Source organism: Agelaius phoeniceus, chromosome 21, assembly GCF_051311805.1.
Source record: "Agelaius phoeniceus isolate bAgePho1 chromosome 21, bAgePho1.hap1, whole genome shotgun sequence".
Classification (NCBI taxonomy): Eukaryota; Metazoa; Chordata; class Aves; order Passeriformes; family Icteridae; genus Agelaius; species Agelaius phoeniceus.
Genome location: NC_135285.1, coordinates 5,390,997 through 5,413,032, shown reverse-complemented (window position 1 = coordinate 5,413,032; position 22,036 = coordinate 5,390,997). Strand labels below are relative to the sequence as shown.

Genomic DNA, 22,036 nt, shown 5'->3' with positions numbered 1-22,036 from the left:
CAGATGGAGAAGTAGCTGCAGTGCTGAGCCAGGGAAGGAAAAGACTGGGAGGGGAGTGATTTCAGATGTCTGAGCTCTCAGGAGCTCTGGGTGTGATGTTGGCAGTGACATTGCTCAGAGGAGCTTGGCCACACCGGGTGCCTGGGCTGAAAATCTGTCCCTTTTATCAGTGCTGATGTGTTCTGAAGCCTGGCCAGGGAAATGGGACGAGGTTGGGGCTACCCTGGCTGCCAGCCCTGCTGCCCAGAGCTGCCACATGGTGACGGTGTCAGCTCATGTGGCACCTGGGTATGAGCCAGCTCTGGCCAGCTGGGCCCATCCTCTGCTCTGCAAGGCTCCTCAGACCTGAGCCCAGTTGTGGATGGATGTCTGCCAGCCTGAAGCACCAAAACCCAGGAGTGGTGAGGACAGGGAACAGGCAAAAAGAGAAAACATGGAAATTATAACATCTGGCACAAGGAAAATCTCCTTTTTTCCCAGGTTCAGTGTCCAGTGTTGAGCAAACCAGCCACTTACAGTAAAAGTCCAAAAGATGCTATTGAGGCATGAGAAACTGGAGCAGTTCAGGGAAGAAGAAGGAGCTCCAGTCTCAGCAAAGGGGCTGCTTTGGCTGGTTTGGCTCTGTTTAAGGGCTCAAGCCAGGGCTGCAGTGGAGCACCAGCTCAGTGGAAGCTTCCTGGCAATGTGTGGTGTTTCAGGCAAAAGACTGAATAAGATTCTTGAATATGTGAGAGGGGAAACAGTGAGTAGGTGCTGGGAGAGGATTTTACCTTTGTGTGGGGCTGGAGAGACTGATTCGGGAATTTTGCATCCACTTCAGGTGTCTGCATTTAAGAGAGGGTGTTGGAGAGTGTTGAAAAGAGCTACAAAAATGATTGAAAGACTGGAGAAACACCTTTACAGGGGAGACAACTTAAAGACCTCCATCTGTTTTCATTATTAAAAAAAGAGGTTGAGAGGTGACTTGATGACAGTGTATAAATACCTTCAGAGGAGAAAAGAGTGGGCATTGCAGGATCTGTAATTTAGCAGGGGAAAACCATGGATGGCTGGAAGCAAGAGCCAGATGAACTCAAAACTGGAAATTAATCACCTTCATTGTTTAAAAAAACCCCAACAGGTCCAGCATTTTGGAACAAATTCAAAGGAAAAGGGTGGCTTTTTTCAGTCTCAGTGTAGGAAAATGAAGTCTGGGAGCTTTTCTCAAAGAGCTGTGTTAGCTAAGGCACAAGTTAGCACAGAATGGCTGGAGCTTAGTGTGGAGATTATTGGGTTGAAATGATTGTGTGGATACACTCAGCATTGCAGGGGCATCCCAAAAGATGCCCTAGTTTGTCCACCAGGTTCCTGAGCAGGACTAATGAAGAATGTTAACTCAGGAGCAAGGGTGAAGGGAAGAAAAGAAAGGAAAAAACCATCCATTATGGGCTTGATTTTACTGGCTTTTAAGCAAAAAATTAAATCAGAGACAAGGAAGAGCAACCCCCTTGACCCAGATACCTGCAGGTGTGGAGCAGCTGGCCAGGTATGGTCAGTCAGAAGAGCCCTCTGGAAGGGGCAGGAGGAGTTGCTGTCCTGAATTAATGACACGAGTTCCAGAAGGGATTTTGCTGTGCTGGTGTAGAACACACTCCAATGACAGCCTTGAGGCCCTTGTGAGTGCAAACAGCAGATCTGGCTGTGGGAGGGTGGGATTTTCCCTACCCTGGGTGCACATCTGGGGCTTTGTTCAGGACAATGGGAAGGCTCCTTCCTCTGCACTCCTGCCCTTGCTGCTGTTCCTGGCCCTGTTCCCACTGGCTCAGCCCAGCCCCTGCCTCCTCTCAGGCTCCTCACCCCCACCCTGCTCCCAGCAGCTGGGAGCAGTTGGATTTTGGGATGTGGTGGTGCCAGGTTCTGGGTTCTCATTGCAGCAGGGAAGCTCAGGCCCCAGCATTTGGTGGAGAAGCAGAAATAAAAGGTTTTTTTGCTTTGTTGGCTGCTGGATTGTCCAGTGTTAGAGCCCAAATGGCCTCTCAGTGTCCCACCTGCACCCCTGGGAATACCAAGGACTTTGTGTCCTGCCTTCACACTGACACTTTCCAAAATTGCACACTGACACTTTCCTAAATTATTCAGGGGTTACAGGGTCTGGCACTGAAAAGGTCAAATGCTGACAGGCATGTTGTCCCCAGCTCTGTCCTTGGCTGGGCTTTATTTCCAACTCCAGCTGTGTCCCCCAGCCTTGCTGCTCATGTGATGCTCCAGCACTGGTCACTGCCAGGAGTCAGGATGAGCCCCAGCCTTGCTGGGGAATCATTGAAATAAAACTGTGGAAAGAATCAAACACCTTGAGTGTTTTAGGAGGGAGCTTGGGCTCTGAGACAGCACCTGGCTCAGTGTGGGCAGACCCCTGCCTTAGGCAGTGTGGGAATAGCTGACAGCCTGTCTAATTTGGACAGGCCTCTCAGTCCCTAATCCCCTCCCTCCTGTGTCCCAGGTAATAAGATGCTTTCAATGAAAAAAACCCGAGTGAAAGTGAGTGAAAGGTGAAGTGTCTGTCTGTGGCAGGAAGCGAGAGATTGAAAGTGTTACCAGAGCTTTAGGGTGGGTAATAGCAGGAGATTTGTGAAAAGGATCTGGAAGAAAAGCCCCTTTTCAAAGGAATTGTATAATCACTGGTAGCTCAGTGTTTCACGCTCAAGGATTGCCTTCAGGATCTGCCATCAGAGGAGAGGATTTGCTGCTCTCTTCTGTAGATGAGCACTACAGAAACCCTTCCCACTCTGCTTTTCTAAATCTTCTTTGAAGGGATGCTCCTCTCCTAGGGAGTGGCAGGGCTGTGCCTGTTTTGTGACACACATTGGCAGAAATAATCAGGAATAAAAAGGGGGGCAGAAAGCACCTGCCAAGGAGGGATGTCCCTTCAAATCCCAGTGTTCCCAGAGCCAGGGACTGGGGAGAGGGATCCAGAATGATGCTGGGGCTGCACTGGAGAGGAAATACTCCCCACTTGTAGATCTGTGGGGTGCTCAGCTGCAGGCAGAGCTCTTTTGGCAGCAGGAAGGATAGAAAGGGTTTCAGTGGAAATGATCTTTATTGGCAAGCGCAGCTTTGCTGAAATCAACCCATTTTGTAGGAACACGTAGGAAACTATTGATGGGAAGAAAAATCTGAACCATTCATTTTGACCTTCAGAGGATCATTTTTTCTTCCAAAGCATTTAATTTCAACAAATTGTTCCGTTTAGTTTTGACATTACCACTCAAATTGATGCCATTTTAATCTTCCACGTGTGTGAGCTGCTGGCTCCTGGCTGTACCCTGGCAGTGCTGGGCTCCCACAGCACCTTTCCATGGCACAGAAAAAGGAATCATTCCCCATCAATGCTTCTGAAAGCCTTCTCCAGCAAATTTAGGATGAACAAGAGGATTTGGAGATGAAAACACATCTGAAAGCACCACAATTTCCTGTGGAAGAGAAATTGTACTTTCCAAGCACTCTGAGTCAGCAGAGCAGAGCCTGACCCTCCCTGCTCAGCCCTTCTGATCCAACCTCTCAGAGAACAGCAATAAATATATACATTAGGCAATTTATGCTGTGTTTTGCATTTGTAGGACCTTTTGATGCAAAAAGGAACTTAGCTTTAAATTTTTGTGACCTTGACGTGCCTAAAGTTAAGCTGCTCTTTAAGTCTGTGTAGAATTTGGATCTGTTAGTGATCCACACACCCCCACCATGTCCTGCTGCTGTCCCCCTGGCAAGAGAGGGTGGTTTGGCAGCTGATTGCATTGATCTGAGGTGGAGCAGACCTGTGCCAATGTAGGAGTGGTGGTGGCTGCAGCACGCAGCGTTTGCAGCCCTGTTCACCAGGGCTGGGACTTGTGCTGCTGTCTGGGAAGTTGCAGCAAGGACAGCTGTTCCCTGTTTCCTCCCTGCAGTGCTTTGTGCAGATAAAAAGGTGTGTGAGGCTGCAGAGGCTGTGGGGGGCTCATGGCCAGGCAAAGATGTGTCCCTTCCCATCCACATCCAGATCCAAGGCTCCTCCTGGGTGGATTTGCAGGGAGCTGGAGGGGGGGATGCTCAGGGCTCAGCTCCCTGCAGTGACAGGGCTCTCCTGGGCTCACCCTTAAAGCAACATCATCATTCAGAGACAGGTGCAAGGGCAAGCTCCCTGTGAGCACAGCGTGTGAGTGAGCTGGACCCAGTCAAGGAGGAATTTGTCACCTTTGGGTGATGCTGTGGATGCTCCTCTTGCACACTGAGGTGAGGCTCCAGGCCTCTGCCCACCCAGCCCTGCCACCAGCAGCTGTGGGCCTGCAGAGACAGCTCCCCAGGCTCCCTTTTTAACTCACTTGCTTTCATTTATATTCAAATCAGAGGATAAATGTAGGCAATGCGTGCGCTCAGCTCAGGCAAGGCTGCTGCTCCAAAGCAACCACAGAGAAGGTGTTTTATTTTTAAAATAGATTAAGGAAGAGATGAAGACAGGGAGTTCTGCATTCTAACTATCACCTTCTTGTTGCTAATGTTGGCCTGGTCATGAAAACAGAAAGATTTGTAAAAATTATTTGTTTTCCAACACACACACTGTTTACTTGGCTCCAGCAGGGAAAATAAAGCCAAGGCTTCTGCTGGTGCTTTTAGCCAGTTCCTGTGCCTCATGACCAGGTTTTACAGATGCTCCTGGGGATTTCAATCCCCAATCACTCTTTATTTGATGATTTAAATAAATGATAAATATGCATATGGAATAATGCAAATATTCATGGAAGAAGTGCAGCCTAAAGGATATATTGATCTCCCTTGAATCAGGGCAGTGCCTGACAGGGCTCTGCAGAGGTAGTGGAGGGCACCCTGCTCAGGGGCAAGCCCTGCAAAACCCACTGAGCTGGGCTCTTAAATGAAGGTGGAAGAGTTCCCAGCACCGTGTGTGGCTCAGTCTCACAGGCTGTGTGCCCTGATAAGGCACATGGGAGCTCACTAACAACCCGCTGCATTTAGAACAGAATTTTGCCCTAAAAGATGATCCTGACATTGTTGAAAGTGACAGTGCCCTTTTGCAGTGTGTTTTAAGCACATGTGTGCTGACACCTCCATGTGTTGACCAGGCTGGACTCAGCCTTGTGCCTCAGTCCCCACGGCAGAGTTGTGCTGCTTTGTCTTTTCTGGGCTTTGCCCACCCCAGAGCACACAGAACTGTCAAAACCTGCTTAATACACATTGACTTAATGGGAGTTGTGCAGCAAAATGCTGCTGGGTGCTTGGAAGGCAAAGTCTGTGCAGAGGATTCATTGCTCCTGGATTGCAATTAATGATAATTAAAAAAAAAAGAGAGAGAGAGAGAAGGTTTTGTATTGAGAGTTATGCTGGATGTCAGAATTAACATCTCATTGAATTATCAAAGCTTTCAAGTAGTGGGTGGTGGAGAGTGGCTTGGGGCTTGCAAATAGGTCAGAGAAAGAGCTGGTTGCTAAATATCTGATAGAAACTTTCCACTGGGGAAGAAAATCTTGCTGATTTGATGGAATAGGAAGAATTCTTGGGAGGATATCTATTCCCTTAAAACTTATGGAAAAAGCAGGCTTGGAGGCTGGGCTGCCTGCATGTGACCTGGGCTCTGTGGCTTGTTCCCCAGGGATCCCTCCTGCTCACATATGCATTCCTCCCCTTCTCATTGCAAAATGAAAACACAAAAAGAAGGAAAGTGTGAACATTTTGGTGGCGTGGTGCCAGCACAGGTCTGCTCTGTGCCTTTGGCAGCTCCAACTGAACGCCCTTGAAAGCAGACACCGTTTTTTTGGGCGCTTGGGTTGTTGGGTTCAGCCAGGGATGGTTTGGGTCCGGTGCTCTGGGCTGTGGAGCGCTTGCAACTCTGTGTGACATCAACAGGGGGAGCGGCAGGTCCTGCGGAACTGTCCCTGGGACGAGCCATCCTCCGTCCCCTTCACCAGCATCCCCCGGCCCTTTCACCCGGCATCCTCCACCCCCTTCATCACCCAGCATCCTGCATCCCCTTCATCCAGGATTCTCCATCCCCTTCACCAGCATCCCCCGGCCCTTTCACCTGGCATCCTCCACCCCCTTCATTATCCAGCATCATGCATCCCCTTCATCATCCAGCATCCTCCATCCCCTTCATCCAGCACCCTCCATCCCGCCTCCTCCATCCCCTTCATCATCCTGCATCCTGCATCCCCTTCATCATCCAGGATTCTCCATCCCCTTCATCCAGCCTCCTGCATCCCCTTCATCATCCAGCATCCTCCATCCCCTTCATCATCCAGCATCCTCCATCTCCTTCATCATCCAGCATCCTCCACCCCCTTCATCATCCAGCATCCTCCATCCCCTTCATCATCCAGCATCCTCCATCCCCTTCATCCAGCATCCTCCATCCCCTTCATCCAGCATCCTCCATCTCCTTCATCATCCAGCACCCTGCATCCCCTTCATCATCCAGCATCCTCCATCTCCTTCATCCAGCATCCTCCATCTCCTTCATCCAGCATCCTCCATCCCCTTCATCCTGCATCCTCCATCTCCTTCATCCAGCATCCTCCATCCCCTTCATCCAGGATTCTCCATTCCCTTCATCCAGCATCCTCCATCTTCTTCATCCAGCCTCCTCCATCCCCTTCATCCAGCACCCTGCATCCCCTTCATCCAGCCTCCTCCATCTCCTTCATCCAGCATCCTCCATCCCCTTTTCCCAGCGTTTTCTGGCGTTTTTCTTTCTCCAGCCTCCAACCCAGCCTTCTCCAGGCAGCCCAGGGGACTGGCAGTGGTTTTCACCTAGGTGGGAATTCATCCCTCAGGTTTTCCACCCCTGCTGCCACAAGGATGTGGCATTACCATGAAGGCTCTGGGTTGTGTGTACCCACACGTGGCAGAGACAGTCAATTTTATTGCTGTGGTTCTTTGTGTGGACTCTCATAATTCAGCACTAAAATCAGCCAGCTGGGCAGGTGGAGTCTTTTGTTTTTGCATGAGATCCCACCTCCAAGGGGTGGCCAGTCCTTTTTCATGGGTCCTGCTGGGTTAAAGATGCCCAAGAACCTCTGACACTGCCAGGACCTTCCTGTCTCCCTCCTTTGTTGGGGTGACAGCAGAGGATAAAGAGATGAAGGACTGACATGCTTAACCTGCTCCTCCCAAGCAGAGGTGAGAATGTAATATTTTGGGAACCAGATGAGCAGATCTGGTGGTGCTGTGCTGTGCTGGCCCTGGGCTGAGACGTGGGCACAGGGTCTGTCCTTTGGCTCCTGAGGCTGTGCTACTTCTTTCAGACTAAGAAATTCTTTGCTCCAGGCAACTCTTCCCTTAATCTTTCCTCTGCTTGGTTTCTTCACCCTGTTCCCATAGACAACAACCTTGTGTGAACTGCTGGAGGAGACAGTGGCTCAGCAAACCCTCCTGCCCCCCTGCCAGCCGTGTTCCCCTGATCAGAGGGACCCTCTGCTCCCAAGGGGAGTGACAGGCTGGTGGTAATTATGGAAAGCAGATCTCAGAAGGGTTTGTCTCCTAGCAGAGCTGTTGGGGAATAATAATTATATTATTATGCAGGAATAAAGTCCTGTTTATTTCTGAGAAAGGGATGGGTATGGGAGAAGAGCAGTGAGTGATTGAAGAACAATTATCCCACAGCAGCTATGCTGGGCAGTGTTTCCCTTGAAGGCAACTCCTAAATATTGTGCTAGAGAAGGACTGGCAGCCTGGACCATGTGGTGGGTGAAGGTGGGGCTGTCCCATGCCGAAGGACACTCGTCAGCATCCATTGGCTCCTGCAGGAACAGGAGATGATGCAAACACTCACCTGGCAGTGCCACACCTGCAGGCAGGGCTGGGCAGCCGAGAGCCACCCAGCTCCTGGTGCTCTGTAGGGATGTGTAAGGGATGCGTAGGGATGTGCAGGGGATGTGTAGGGGATGTGTAAGGTTCTGTAGGGATGCTACCGATGCTGCCCTGCGGCTCTGCCCGGCCCGCCCAGCTCCTCCAGCACATCCCAGCCTTGCTTCCACGTGCCTTTGTGTCGATCAGAGCGGCGTTTTCCCCCAGCGCATTCCTGCCTCGCTCCACCACGCGTGAACCGGCGATCACCCACTTGCGCTCCGTGAATAATTCATATCTGTGCCACTGTGCTTCCTCCCCCGATCGCTCCTCCGGGACCGGGGGGTTCCAAGGTCACCGCGGGTGGCGGCCCCGGCAGCCTGGGGGGCCCGGCTGTCATTGTCCTTGCGGCGGCTCCCCGCAGCTCCGTGCCCGGCAGAGGAGCGGCACAAAGGGAGCGGCACCGCTGGGGCCTGGAGCGGGGCCAGGCGAGCAGGGGGACAGGGATGCAGGTGGCTGCGGATGCAGGTGGCTGCCGAGGGGGTCGTGACACCCCCGGGCTTGCCCGACCCCTCCGGAGCGCTGCAGGGGCACGCAGAGAGCAGCGCTCCTTCCTCAGAGCCGCTTTGTGTCCCGCTGCCGTTCACCGGCGCCTTGCTCGTTGTCTCCCAAAACTGAGGCCGGGGAGGATGGGGGAAAATTTCATTTTTTTAATAAAAATTTTGAACGTAACAAAAAGTTAAAAGCTTTAAAAGCCTGTATTCTTACAAATGGAGCGCCCACACCCCCCCTAAGGAAGGCGACCGTGCGTCCCCCGCCGCCGCTGCCGAGGGCACGGCAGCTCCGGCCCGGTGCCCCTCACGCCCGCACAATGCCGCCCCCTCCCCGCCGCGCACCGCCCCTCGGCCCGCCCCCGCCCGCCGCTGATTGGCTGCACCGCGCCGTCAGGTAGGGCGAGCGCGGCGCTGATTGGTCGCGGCGGCGCGGGGCGGGGCGGGCGCGGCGCTGTCAGCCGGGGCGCGGCGCGGCGGGAGCCGCCGGAGGGGCGCAGGGCGCGGGCGCGGCATGGCTGGCTGAGGCGGCGGGAGGAGCCGCCGCCGCCCGGCGCCGCTCCCGGCCGCGCTCGGTGCGTGTGCGAGCGCCCGCGTCAATGAGCGAGTGCATGGCGGAGCCCCCCGCCGCACCATGAGGCGCCGGCCGAGCACCGCGCTCGCCCTGCTGTGCCTCGCCGCCCTCCTGGCCGCCGCCACCGCCGCGCTGCCCGCCAGCGCCGCGCCGCCCGCCGAGCCCGGCAGCGGTAGCGGCGGCCCCGCCGAGAGCAGCCTGGGCACGGTGCCGCCCGCACGGCCCCGCGGCACCGCCGCGCCCGCACGGGGCAGCCCGGCGCCGCCGCCGCCGCCCGAGGAGGAGGAGGAGGAGGCGGTGGCGGAGGAGGAGGAAGAGGAGCAGCAGCAGCAGCAGCAGGAGGAGGAGGAGGAGGCTGCGGACAGCGGCCCCGCAGGTGAGCGGCTCCGGGGCCAGGCGGTGTCAGCGGGGCCAGCGGCGGGGAGCGGGACCGGGCTGCGCCCCATCCTCCGCCGGGCGGACAAAGGCGCGGCCGGGGACGGGGCGGCGGCGGCTGCCCGGGCCCCTCCGGCTGCGAGACCCCCGTGCGGGGCGGGCGGAGCGAGCTCCGCGCTGCGGGACCCCCCAGCATCGCCCGGCCTGGCCCGGCCCGGCCTCCCCGCGGGGTGCGGGGCTGTGCCGGCCCCGGGATGCGGTCTGGAGGGGCTGCTGTGCCTTACCGGGGCTGTTACCGGGGCTTTTGGGGAGCAGCGGGGCAGGTGCTGCTCCCCAAAAGCCGGTGCATCCTTTCAGGCAATAGTCCCTAGCATGCACTGTGCTCCCCGTGGAGGAGATGCAGACAGGTCCTTCCCATCGCCTTCCATCCATCCAGTGGCCAGCAGGCAGGATGCTGAACTCGGCATCCCCCGATGGGACTCTGTCGGTCGAGTTCTCCACAACCATCAAGCACCCCTGGTTTCCTACCTCGATGTGCTGGCAGCAGAGAGAGAGCAGGGTTAGTGATGACTTGGGGTCGCCAGAGCCTGTGCTCTCACCGGTGTCAGGAGGTGTATTTGCAGCTCAGTGGGTGCTGGGGTGCTCACATGGTATCTGATGGATGTGCAAGGGCAGAAATGAGCCCCAAATTTGTCTCTGCTGGGAATGATGTGTCTCAGGGCAGCCTGTGCGAGGTCTCATCCTGCCCCTGTGGTGGTCAGGGCTTATACAGAGCTGAGGAAGGTGCTATGGCAACAGGAATACATGGTATTATCAATGTGGGGTGTAAGGAGGAGAGAGGTGAAGGGTGGATGGGAGGGCTGTGCTCTCAGGTGAAGCTCCTTCTGGGTGTAGCATGCACTGACAGCACTGTCACTTGCTGGGAGGTGAAACACTGATGCTCTTCAAGATGAGACTTCACTTTACCTATAGATGAAATAGGCAAAACTGTGCTGGAGTCCAAGGATGGAGCTTTGTCCATTTATTTTACTGGAGAACTTGGCTTCACTCTGCAGTTCCAAAGCTGTATCTTCAGACACATGCAAATACTACAGCACTGCTTCTTTCCTGTTTTATATTTATTTTTTCTCTTTGCCTTTTTGGCTTAAGTATGTTGAGCTTCCTCTGATGTGAAAGGGATGCAGTCTGTTGTTCTGGTAGTGTTAGCAGTCTGAACAAGGGGATTAATCGACTTTTTTCATTTGGTTAGAAATAAAATCGACTGAAGATCTGGAGTTGCTCATTTTCCAGACTTTAATTTGCTTTTTTCTGTTGAGTTTTCTCTCTTTGCTTTTTCTGGTAGAAACAGAATGGCTTAAGATTGGGAATTGCTGATAAAGGTAGGATGAGTTGAGTGTTCTTAAGGCAAAAGCAATTTCTCCTCTTGTGCCTGATCAGACAGAATGGACTGAGCAGCTCAGTGCAGCACAGTGTGACCCTCTGGATGCCAACCAGGGGATCCACACACACATCCCAAGCTTCCTCCAGCACATTTCCCTCTCTGACCCTTGTGTTGTGTTTGTTTCCATTGGTATCTATTAGTATCCACTGGCTCTGGGCCTCCCACCTTGAGCTCCAATGGCTTCATCAAGAGCATCCTGCTCCTGCAGGCAGAGTGACAAGTGCATGAGGTGGCTTTGGGATGCTCCCAGATTCCATGGAGGATGCTTACATAACATCCTCTATGTCTTCTGCCACTGGAGCTGTCAGGGGTGGAAGTCTGGGGAATTTTATGTCTAATCCCTGTGCTCCCACGGGCTGCCCTCACCCCTGTGCCTCAGCTCTCACTTGGGAAAAGGGAGCATGGAGGATGAGCACTCCCCACCACCACCCCTGGCTGTGCTGAGTCTGTATTCTGGAGGCCAGCATCACCCTTTGAAGTTTTAACGTGCTAATTATTAATGGCTACAGCCACTTAATCACAAAATTGCTCTCTGGTGCCTTCACACTGTGGTGGTGATGGCCAGGGCAGAAGCACATGGGCAGATTGTCTTCTCCTGGAGCCCAGGCTGTTAGTCCTGAGCGTGACAGGTTGAGATTAGCCCTGGCTGTGGGGGGAGTGCTCCAGGGCTGGGTGGCTTTTGGGGCACCTGAGGGTGGGTGAGGCAGCATCAGGAGGAGCTGCTGGGCTTGGCAGCATCCCCTGTGTGATGGGGAGCCTGGGCTGGTGTTAGGGTGCAGGGTACAGCTGTGCTCTGTGTGGGAGCTGCACTCCGTGGGTTGTGTGGGGTTTTCTGTGCTGCCCCATCTGCTGTGACTCGTGCAGAGGTTTGCTCTCAAAGGCTGTTAAGCACCAAAGCCACAGCAAAGCCAGTGGACATAATGGGCTTAGCTGAAACCCTCCGTTTGCTTTAACTCAAGCATGTTTTCAACATCACTTTTCCACTCAGTAGGTAATTAATGCATTATGTGCTCTGTTGCATTAAACAAATGGGCCTTTTCTCATGCACGTTATTAGAAAGGCTTCCCTTAATGTTCATAGCATAATCACTGATAAGAGCTTGGTGTGAGAGGCCTCAGGGCCAGTGGTGTTCAGAGCTACCAAGATTTCATTTCTGACTTTGGTGCATTTCTCATTTTGATTTAAGAAGCACTTCAGTTTTCCTCACGCTGCCTGCTTACTCTGTTCTTGTCCTCCTCCTTTTCCCAGTTTCATGATGTTTATTTTTCTTTCCAAGCCTGTGATCATGTTAAAATCCTGGATTTTGTTTCTAAGGGAAGTAAATTGCTAATCCTTATGTTTGTGGAGACAAGCTTAACATATCCCCCGCCTTATCACCAAAGCCTTCAGCACCCACCATAGAGACTCTGCCTCTTCCTTTTATCCTTCACAGTCTCATTTTAAGCAGGAGCTGGAGCTTTCCTGGGGAATCTGGCTTGGGAATGGCTGCTGCTCAGGGGGATGCTTGTGTTGGAGCAGAGATGCAGCTGCTGTGGCCAGCATGGTCCTGGTTGGACTTTCCCTGCCTAGGGAACAAAAATCCTCAATTCCACGTGGTTCTTAGGGCAGCTTTGGGTAACGTGGGTCTCTTTGAAGGACATTTTGTTCTGATTCTCTTCCAGCCCCATGCACAGCAGGTGGGTGGGCTGAAAAACCCAAATATCCTTTCACAGCCTTGCTGTGCTGGGTCAGCAGGAGAGCTGCACCCAAACCCTGGGTATGGTGTCCATACTTCTCTCCTCCCTGCTCTTTTGTCATGCCTCTCCTGCCTTCCTGGGTCACCCACTCCCAGAGGTGACTTTGGGTCTGACTCCTCACCTCTGCAGCACGTAGGAGAGGACAATGAACAATTTCTGCTGCAGCCACAGGGCCGGAAATGCAGGTGGCTCGGAGCATTAACCACAGGAAGGTGTCACATGAAATGTGTGAAAGCTGAGTCAGTGGCTGATGGGTCCCCAGCCACCAGCATGGGGCCACCTCGGGCTGGGGAGCTGCTGCTTGATGGAGGAGGTGCAGCCAGAGCCCCTCAATGGGGGTGGCAGCTAATCCCCCCACCTTTTGTGGGGGATTAGCTGATGGGTTTAGCTTGTGGAGAGGAGCCTGGCAAATCCCTGGGGGCGTTGGGATGACCTGGGTAATTGGCTGGGCACAGGGGAGGTGACAGGTTGAGGAGGGGGCTGGTGAGTGCTGGCTTTGTCCAGCTGGAGAGGTGGAGGGTTTTGCTTTCGTGCAGGGCATGTGGAGGAAGGTCTGTGCATCCCCTTCTGGCAGGAGGGGTGGTGAGGGCGGGTTTGGGGGGTCCCCACAGCACTTAGAGTGTTGTTGTAGAGGAAAGACTGGAGCCAGACCCTGCCATGAGGGTTTGGGAGCTCTCAAACCCTGGTAGGACAGAAACAGCCAAGCTGTTGAAGGTAGTTTCAGGATTTTGTGCCATCATCCCTTTTGCAGCTTTGGGTGACTCCTCCTCTTCTCTCATCCAGCCATTAGATCCTTTGGAAGAAGTCTTCCCCCCTGTGTATGGGTGCACCTGCTTGAATGCCCCTGCTCTGCCTCTGACCCTGTGGGGGACAAGCAGAGGAGCCAGGGAGGGTGAGCTGGAGCTTTCCTCCTGCTCATTACTTGGGAAGGCAGCTTAAGCCTTCCTTGTTTGAGGGCTCAGGATTGTGCTCCATGTGGTTACAGAGATAACTTGTGTTCAAGGTGCTAGCAGGATTTAAATTTGTTTAAGGAAATGGAAATGAAGGCATGGATGTGAAAGCTGAGGATAAGGAGGATGGTCTTGTTCCTCAGGATCAGCACGGGAGCAGCCAGGACAGAGTGTGCCTTTTTTCAATCAAATAATAAGTTTGTATCTTTGTGCTTTAAATAAAGACATGTTGCCCAGAGCAGAAAATGTCACTCCCTTGCCTTCCTGCCTGCCTCCACGTTCCCATCTGAATCATTCTTGAATCAGATGCATCCAACTGTCCTGACTCAAGATTGAGATTCTGGGACTTAGCAATGTTCATAAAAATCAGAATATTTCTGGGAGGATCTCTAGAGCATTGAGGGTCTTGTTTGTTTGCTATTTTCTCTGCTGGATTTTGCTTATTGTTTCTATTTTAAATGGTAGCTGAGATTCAGACATATCATCACTGAGCTGCCACTTGGAAAATGGCACCACCTGTGTGAGGTGATGTTATTTACCTGCCTGCTTTTGTTCATGTCCAAACACCAGCCTGTGGGGAAGCAGAGGTGCTGGAGCACTGAAACAAGTGCATTGTCTGAGGCTGTGTGGTGGCAGTGTCCCAGTGCTCCAGGCCCTGTGAGGGTGGCTGGGACAGTGCTGGAGTGTCACCAAAAAAACTCTTGTGACACAGACTGGGGTTTGCACAGGGTGCAAAGGTTGTGCCTGTCCAGACAGGTGGGATGGGCTTCCTGGACAGTGCCTGGTTCTGCCCTTGGAGCACCTTCCTGGTGCTGGTGCCTGTTCCCCCTGAGGCACCCTGGCCCTGCCTGGCTGTGCCTCAGGGGACAGGACTGCTGTGGTCAAGGAGCGATGGTGTCACGGGCTGCACTGCTGTGTGACCCCATCCCCGAGGGCACTGTGGGCCTTGTGCCACTCCAGTGTGGCCCTGCAGGTGGCTGGGATCCTGGGATGTGCCCACCTGGGTGGCACTGATGGTGGGCAGTGTGAGCACAGGGACGTCCAGGACGTGCCATGCCCCAGGGCTGTGGGCACAGGAGCACAGGACAGGCTGTTCCTGAGAAGCTGAGGCTCCTGGATGTGAAGCTCTGCTGAAGTCTGAGGAAAGACTCCAGCGGGTTTTGCCGAGAGCCCTGTGAACACCCAGGGCTGAGGCTCTGTGTGCTGGTGACATTTGTGGAGCTAACAGCAGCTGACTGTCAGGGGGCTGCTGCCAATCTGAGGTGCTCACTGGTGCTTCCAAGAAGCAGCCAGGCTCTTTGTGGTGGTGTGATGCATCTGCCAGCTTTGGGAATAAAGCTGTGCCAAGGCTGGGTGCTGCAGGCTGGGATCCTTTCACAGCCCTCTGCCTGGAGGGGAAGGCTCCTTCTGCTTTACCTCTGACAAGCACCTAAAAAAATCAAACAAAGAAATGATGTTGAGGAGCTGGATTTTTGTACAGCACCTAGACTGCACCTGAGACTTCACTGAGCTCCTGGATGAGGACGGAGCAAGGGCTTGGACTTGCTTTAAAAGTCCTGGAAAGCTCCAGGCTGTGTTGCCCTGGCAGGTGCTGCATGTCTGAGCTCAACAGGGCTGCCTTGTGCAGTGAGGCATTGCTGGGTGGGAGTGGGCCCAGAGGGGCAGAGTCTGGCACTTTGTAATTGGTTGGGGATATTAATATATTTTATGAGCTAAAGGCTAGATTGCAATCCAGCCATCTGCCCTGCCTTGGGGAGTCGTGTGTCTCCAGCACCCCAGGAGAACAGAACCACTTGCAATTCAGTCTCATTAAACTGGCTAAAACCCAGATTTCTGGTTCACAGGAAATTATTTGCTTTTTTAAAAATTTATTTTGACTTTTGGGTTGTATCAGACTGAAATGGAATGGTTGTTCTTGCTTTGCTTCTGCTCAAGCTTCCAGTGAGCTCAGTGAGTGTCCTGTGCCTTGAGGCTGCTCTGTAAGATTGTTGTGCCTGGGGCTAAATCCATCCCCAGTGAGGGGCTGGGGGCTGCTGGGTCCCTGCCAGGGGGAAATGCTCCCAAAATCACAGCAGGGCTTGTCTGGAAGGGTCTTTTATTGGATTAAAGCTTGTCAGTCTGGAAGCATTTCCAACAAGACATTCTAGACTTGGAATAATTGAACCTCATTTGTCTGGCAGAACATTTTCCCCCCTATTCAACAGGAAACTTCCTGATGGTTCTGGTGCTGTCTCCTGCAGCTGCCACCCCTGGAGGAGCAGGGCAGGCTGTCCCCTGTCCTGCCAGGGTCACTCACTCCCCACAGCTCCCATCGCTGCCTGGAGGGATGCAGGGAGGCTGGTCCAGCTGCCCGCTGTCCTGGCAGCAGCTTGGCTGCCTGCTCTCGTTTTCTCCTGCCATTCAATCAAGGCAGGGAGCAGGGAGGGGGCTGCTCGATCTGCCTGCTCTCCCCTGGCTGCCTGTGGAGAATGGGCCCTCCCAGCACTGCCGGGGCTGTCATTGCCTGCCCCACCGATGGAGCTGCCCAGAGCTGCTCCTTTGGAGGCTGAATTCCTCCTCTGCCTGCTGCTGCTCATCTGGATCTTCCCATGCAAAATTCCTCTCTGCTCCAGCCCTTCAGGGCTTTCCCCCCTGCCCTGACTCTGGAAGAGATTTTGGAGGTCTCTGCTCCTCATTCACACACACAGGTCCTATTTCAGTGAATGAGGAGCTTCCCTGGAGCTGCATGAACTAATGCAAAGCCTTAGCTTGGTCTTGTGCTGCTTAAAGGAGGATTTTTCTTTTTTTTTATATTTCTGAACACCTGCTGTATGAATTAAATTTGCCTTGTAAATGTAACCAATTCAGAGTCTGAGCATGAGCGATGGGCGTTTGCTTTTTGCCTGGAAAAAGAAAAAAGCAAAAAAACCTTGAAGGTTTTTTTTTTCTTCTGGCAACTTGGCTTTAAAGCAGAGAAGCCAAGACTCTTCTTTTTTAACCATTTTTAATTCAGTTGCCCCCTGTTCTTATAAATAAGCCCCCAGAAACATGACGAGGCAAGCATCCCTGCTATTTATAGCTCTGCTCCACATGCCTGTTTTAAAAATCGGGCAGCTAAATGGCTCTGCAGCCTTTCAGCAAAAGGCCTAATGACACAGGCATTTTCTATGCATGGATGGGTGGGTGTTCAAAGGCTCTTGGTGCTGAGCCTTCCCCCTGAGCAGGCAGGATGGTGTCTGCAGCAGGGAGGTTTTTCCTGGGCAAAGGGGAGCCCCTTGGCACTGCCCAGCCCTGGAGAAGGGGCTCTGGGGGGCTGCACCCCACGGCTCAGCCCTGCTCCAGCCACTGGGGATGCTCCCAGCAGGGTCAGTCCTCCCACCTGCCCCCCACTCCTTGGCCCTTCTTGAGGTTACCTCTGGACAAGATACATTGATATTCCCCAAGTTGTTTGGGTATTTTTTAAATAATTTGTTGAGGCTGCATTAACATTTCTTTTTTTTTTTTTTTCTCCTCCTTTGTGGCATCACCTCCCTCTAATGCCGAGGCTGCTGGTAACCTTTACCTGTTTAACTGGTCATGCCACTTCTCAGATGAATCTGCTTTATTCCTGGCAAATTATACAGCCACAGTTTTCAGGCAGCTTTACTCTATTTTGACTGACTGGCTGACTATATTAACTGATAGTGCTGCTTGGGCTGCTTTGATCCTGTATTATTTATGGAAATGATGGCACATAACTCTGTGTAGCTGATTAATGCTGCGTGTATTTTTAATATGCTGGTTCTCCTGTTTGATCTGTGCTAAATGATTATTCTCTGATGTGTTCCTGGGTTCATTTTGCCTCTTTATGAAAAGGAGATTGAAATGGACTGTTTGTTTTGTTGCCTTTTTTTTTTCCCCCTCCCAGTGGTCTCATCGTGGGCTGCTTTTCCAGCTTTCACAGGTCGTTTTCCCCAGCAGGGCTCTGCCTGCCACATGGAGCACTTACACTTTATTGCTATTAATTTGAGCACTTTGTTGGTGACATTACTCTAAATTCATCCCTGTGTGCACAGTTGTGGGAAATTTTGAGAAGATACAAGGTGGAAAAACAACCTTTTAGGTGATGCTCAATCCTTCTGTGCAGTTGCTGAATGAGACTGTGACTCAGTCACCAAATGGGACTCGGGTCCAGCAACACCTGAATGAGAAGAAAACCAGTCTAAAATGTCAGGAATGTAATTAATATTTTCTGTGCCTTGTCACAGGATGGCTGGGACTGGTTGATATTAAGAAGATGACTTTAATTGCCAGGGATGTGTGCGCTCAACCCACAGCTTCCTCCCCTGCAGTGTGAGATGTGGTCATGGCTGGGGAGGGATCTGTGGGCAAAGCTGCTCTTCCATCCCAGCACATCCCCACTGCAGCCCCTGTGCAGGGCAGTGCAGTGCTGCTGACGTCCCTCCTGCCTCCTCCAGAACCCACCCCAGCACTGGATGTGGCTCATGGGGTGCAAACCAGGGCCTTGTTCCATCTGTGAGCTGGAGGATCAGCATTTCCCCTCCCCAGGGGCCTGGTGGAAGGGAAGGAAGTTGATGATTTTTTAAATACATATTTTTTTCCTCCTTTCTTTTGTAATAACTGCTCGTTTTCATGGCACAGGCAGGAGTTGTCCCCAAAGCTCTGCCCTCACCCTGCACGTGGTCACATCTCCCCTCTCCCTGGGCATGCTGTGTTCCAGCAATAACAGGTTTGTGAGGATGCTTTCATGAGCAGTGCTGTAAAGGTGCAAAAGCAATGCTCAAAACCTTCAAATGAAAGCTTTTCTTCCCCTCCTCTGAACAGTCCTTTTTGTCAAAATCAGCAAAACATACATCTTTCTGCAAAAGATCCCTTTTCCTTTAATGAGCTTTTCCATTGAAAACTGTTTAAACTTGATGTTCTGTTCCTTCCCTCCAAATTTTTCAAAGCTCCTTGGGCTTTGAAAACTTCAATGATTCCATTTTCATTCCTTCTATTTAAAAAAATGTATAGGTATATGTATATATTATATATATACACATATATATCTTTTTTTCTGCTAGCTAAAGGTCTTGCCTTTTATCCCAAAGCAAACCTAATAGACTGGGTTTTAGGGTGTTCTTTCTCTGCCCCAAAATAAACATGCTCATTTGAGCAGTTATTTGGGGGGAAAAAAAGGCAGGATGAATGCACCATGATGGGCTCTGAGGGAGCAGGCAGGACTTGGGGATTTTTTCCCTACAAACCCAGCTGCCTCCCCAAACCCATCTCAATGGCAGAGGGGTGAATAATGGGGCAGAGGCACCCACACCTTCACCATGGCCCGGGTTTGGAGCATTCCTGGCTGGGGAAGGGACAGGGAGCTTGCACCATGCCCCAGCTGGCAGTGCCTGGGGGCAGGAGGAGGGATTGCCATGCACCCCTTCCCACCCCAAACTGCAGCCTGGCCTCTGGGCAGCTGGGCTGGTGCAGTAGGAAGCCCAGGAGAGCCCAGGGAGGATGTGCTGCAGTGGTTTGTCCAAGCTGGAAGGGGTTGGAGTTGAAATGGAGCACACTGACCTGTTGGCTGGTGTTTGCTCACTTGCTGCCAGCACAGGTGATGCCTTTGCTGGAGCCTCCCCAGCTTTGTGCCCTTCCCTTCCCTGCCATGGCCAGTGGGGTTTTTTTTCCCAGTCCCAATACTTGAGGAAGGATCTGGGGGGGGTTTGCCATGTTTTCCAGCTCCCCACCTCACTTGGACATGGGTGCTCCCAGCACTGCCCTCCCTGTGACCATCTGTGTCACAGTCAGATCTGCCCTGTGGGGTTTTCCAGCAGTGCCCCCCGTTGCCAGGCAGGGCTGGGGGTGCCCACTTTGGGTCTGGGGAGCTGCTGGGCTGTGTGGCATCCCCTGGGCCACAGGGCCAGCTGGCACAGGGAGCAGATGGGGAGGTGGAGCTGGGTGCTGGGCCAGGTTTCAGGCTATGATAAAGCAAAGTGACGTAGAAAACTAAATACCTGTTATTGGAGAAAGGCAAACAGAGCCTTCATCTGCCTCCAGCCTTGCTGCCTTCAAGGGCAGGCTGCACACCTGGCATGGAGCTCCCTGGAAAAGATGTTCTCTTCTTAATGTGCTTGCTTTGTCTTGGCTGTGTTGTTGAGAAATCCAAGTTTGACTCCAGATAATGAATGACAAACATTTATCTGCTCTGAACTGTTTTATTCTGAGTGTTTTCATCCTCCTGGAAGTTCAGTGAGTTGTTGACAGCTTGCCCTTTGACGTGGATTAGTGCTGACACCTGGCAGTTGGATCTTCCCATCCTTTTCACATCTTGCTTGTTCCTTTCCAAGGGAGGCTTTTGTACATGTCTAATCCATTTAAAATGAAAGATAAACAACAAGTGGACCAGTCTCTGAAGGGACAGTCAGTTACAGGGGTGGTACTGATTTTCCTGTGGAAGGCAGTGAACTCATGGAATGGATGGAATGACAGGAGAGAGCCTCCCCCCAGCACCTCAGTTTGGTGTCAGGGGATTTTTGGTTTACAGACCCCTTAAAATCTTCCCAGGAGATGTGTGGATGGTGAGTTCAAGTTCAGGGCCTGGAGAGTTGATGCTCTCTTCTCTGCTTCACCACCCATGGTTTTGTGGTCCCTCTGAGAGGATCCCCTGCATCCACTCTCAGGATGTACATGAGCTTTGTACATGAACTTTGCCTCAGAGCTGGCATCTCTCCCACCTGTATGTCTGTAATTCCAGGTGATACATTTATATTTTCAGTGAGTGCAGCATTGGCCCTGTCAAAGCAGAGTCTCAGGGCTGTGTCAGGCACTGGCAGCTCCCTGGCTCAGTAGGATTTTGGGTGCCTCTTTGCAGGTGGGGCTCAGATCCTCCTTTCACCTTGTTTCTTTCTGACAGCAGGGCTGGTGGAAGAGGAGGCACTGCTCCTCCTCCTGCAATGCCAAAACAGTCATTATGAAGCCCTCAAAAATGAGGAAATGGTCAAGATAGAAATGTCAACAAACCTCTCCTAGCTGACCCATTGGCTGCAGAGGAAGCTCTGTGGTTTTGAGCATTTCTTTGGGTTGGGATCAGGCTTGGTTTTGCCAGCCCCAGACTGCGTGTGCTGCTGTTGCTGAGGGTCATTCCCCCTTGGTGATGCTGGAGGGCTCAGCTCTGGCTCTGTAAATCACTGCTTTGCTTTCAGCATCTTGGCTCAGGCTCGGTCTCAGCTCAGTGCCTGAGCTGTGGGTGAGGTGGGGAGTGCTGCACAGGGAGCCTGAAACCCTTGTGCCTGGCTGCCTCCATCCTTCCCATCACACTTTGAAGGCTTTTGCCTATTTACAGAGGATTTGGGTGTTCTCTGGGACAGGGCTGTTGTCTGTACTTCCCTGAATGACCTGGTATTTATTGTAGAGGTTTCAGAGAATTGGCTTAGGCTTTAAGTTACTGTTTGTTTGTGGTTGCTGGACTTGTGCTGTTTAATGGAAACACTTCCTTTTGGTAGGAGAGCTATTGCTGGAAATAAATACAGGTAATAAATACCTCATGGCCAAGGCAGGAGCTGGGACAGATGGAGCTGCAGTGTCCATCCACAATGACTCAGGAGAGGGGAAAGAAAAGCTGAGGTTCTGCCCTGACTGGAGTCATCCATGTGCTGCAGGGCTTGGGGCTCCAAGCAGAGGTGAGGGGGAGGCAGGTGGGCTCTGCCCCTCTCTCTGTGCAGGGGGGATTTATGCTCTTTAAATTCATGCCATGGCTGCGGGAAGTTTTGGAGTAGAGCTCAGCTGCACCATGCTGGCTGCTCCCCTCAGCAGATGATACTGGATCTGCTGCAGTCCCCTGTTTCCAGTGATAAGTGATGACTTTCTCCATCCAGGTGTCTTTTTCCATGACGTGTCCTGACCCATATCAGTTCCCTCTTTGAAAGCTTGGCTTCTCCTCCATGGATTTGCCAGCAAATTTTGTCTGGCTGCATTATCTACAACCCAGTTTGGCAGGTGCTGGCTGAGAACAAAGGTGTGAAACAAGTTCTGAATGTGGGAATTTAAGTCCCTCCCTGTGAGCTGGAGGTAAAGGCATCACTGTGCAAAGTACAGCAGGGCAAGGCTGCATTATAAAATAAGGGAATAAAATGTAAGGAACAGGAAACTTCTCTTCCCAGCTCAGATGACATTTTCCTTGCTCTGTCCCAGCAGCTCTCCCTGCTTGCAGCACGTTGTAACTTACAGCTCCTTGTCTGGCAGGAGTTGTGGTAACTCCAAACCAGCCCATAGCACTATGTCATCATAACCTTGAAACAGGACCCAAATGGCAAAACCTGCCCCAAACCAGTTGTGATTACTCATGCTCTGTGCTATCCCTTTCCCCCGCTGGGCTTTCTGCTATGGTAATTCCACTTATTAAGCAAGGAGACAAAACACCTTTATTAAACTTGGAACCAAGCTTGGGAGCAGTGAGAGGAGCAGGACTCGCTGGCTGCAGCCTGTCCAAGAGTTTTCTTCTCTTGTCTCCCTTCCTCTGCATGGCCTTTAAAGTGAGGGAGAAAGGAACAAAGATACTTTGCTGTTTGTGATGAATGAAAGTCTGCATTTCAATATGTTTATTTAGAGTAGAGAAGAATTAGGGATGTGTATTGGGAATG

General features: G+C 52.3%; 1 protein-coding gene across 1 annotated transcript in view; it reads left to right on the top strand.

Moving 5' to 3' along the window:
- The first annotated feature begins 8,815 nt into the window (after nucleotides 1–8,815).
- Nucleotides 8,816–22,036, top strand: part of MEGF9 (multiple EGF like domains 9) — a 48,000-nt gene continuing 34,779 nt past the window's right edge. The window contains exon 1 of the mRNA XM_077189419.1: nucleotides 8,816–9,310. Within this exon, the coding sequence (XP_077045534.1) occupies nucleotides 8,995–9,310 (316 nt within the window). The 5' untranslated portion in view covers nucleotides 8,816–8,994. The remainder of the gene's footprint in view (nucleotides 9,311–22,036) is intronic.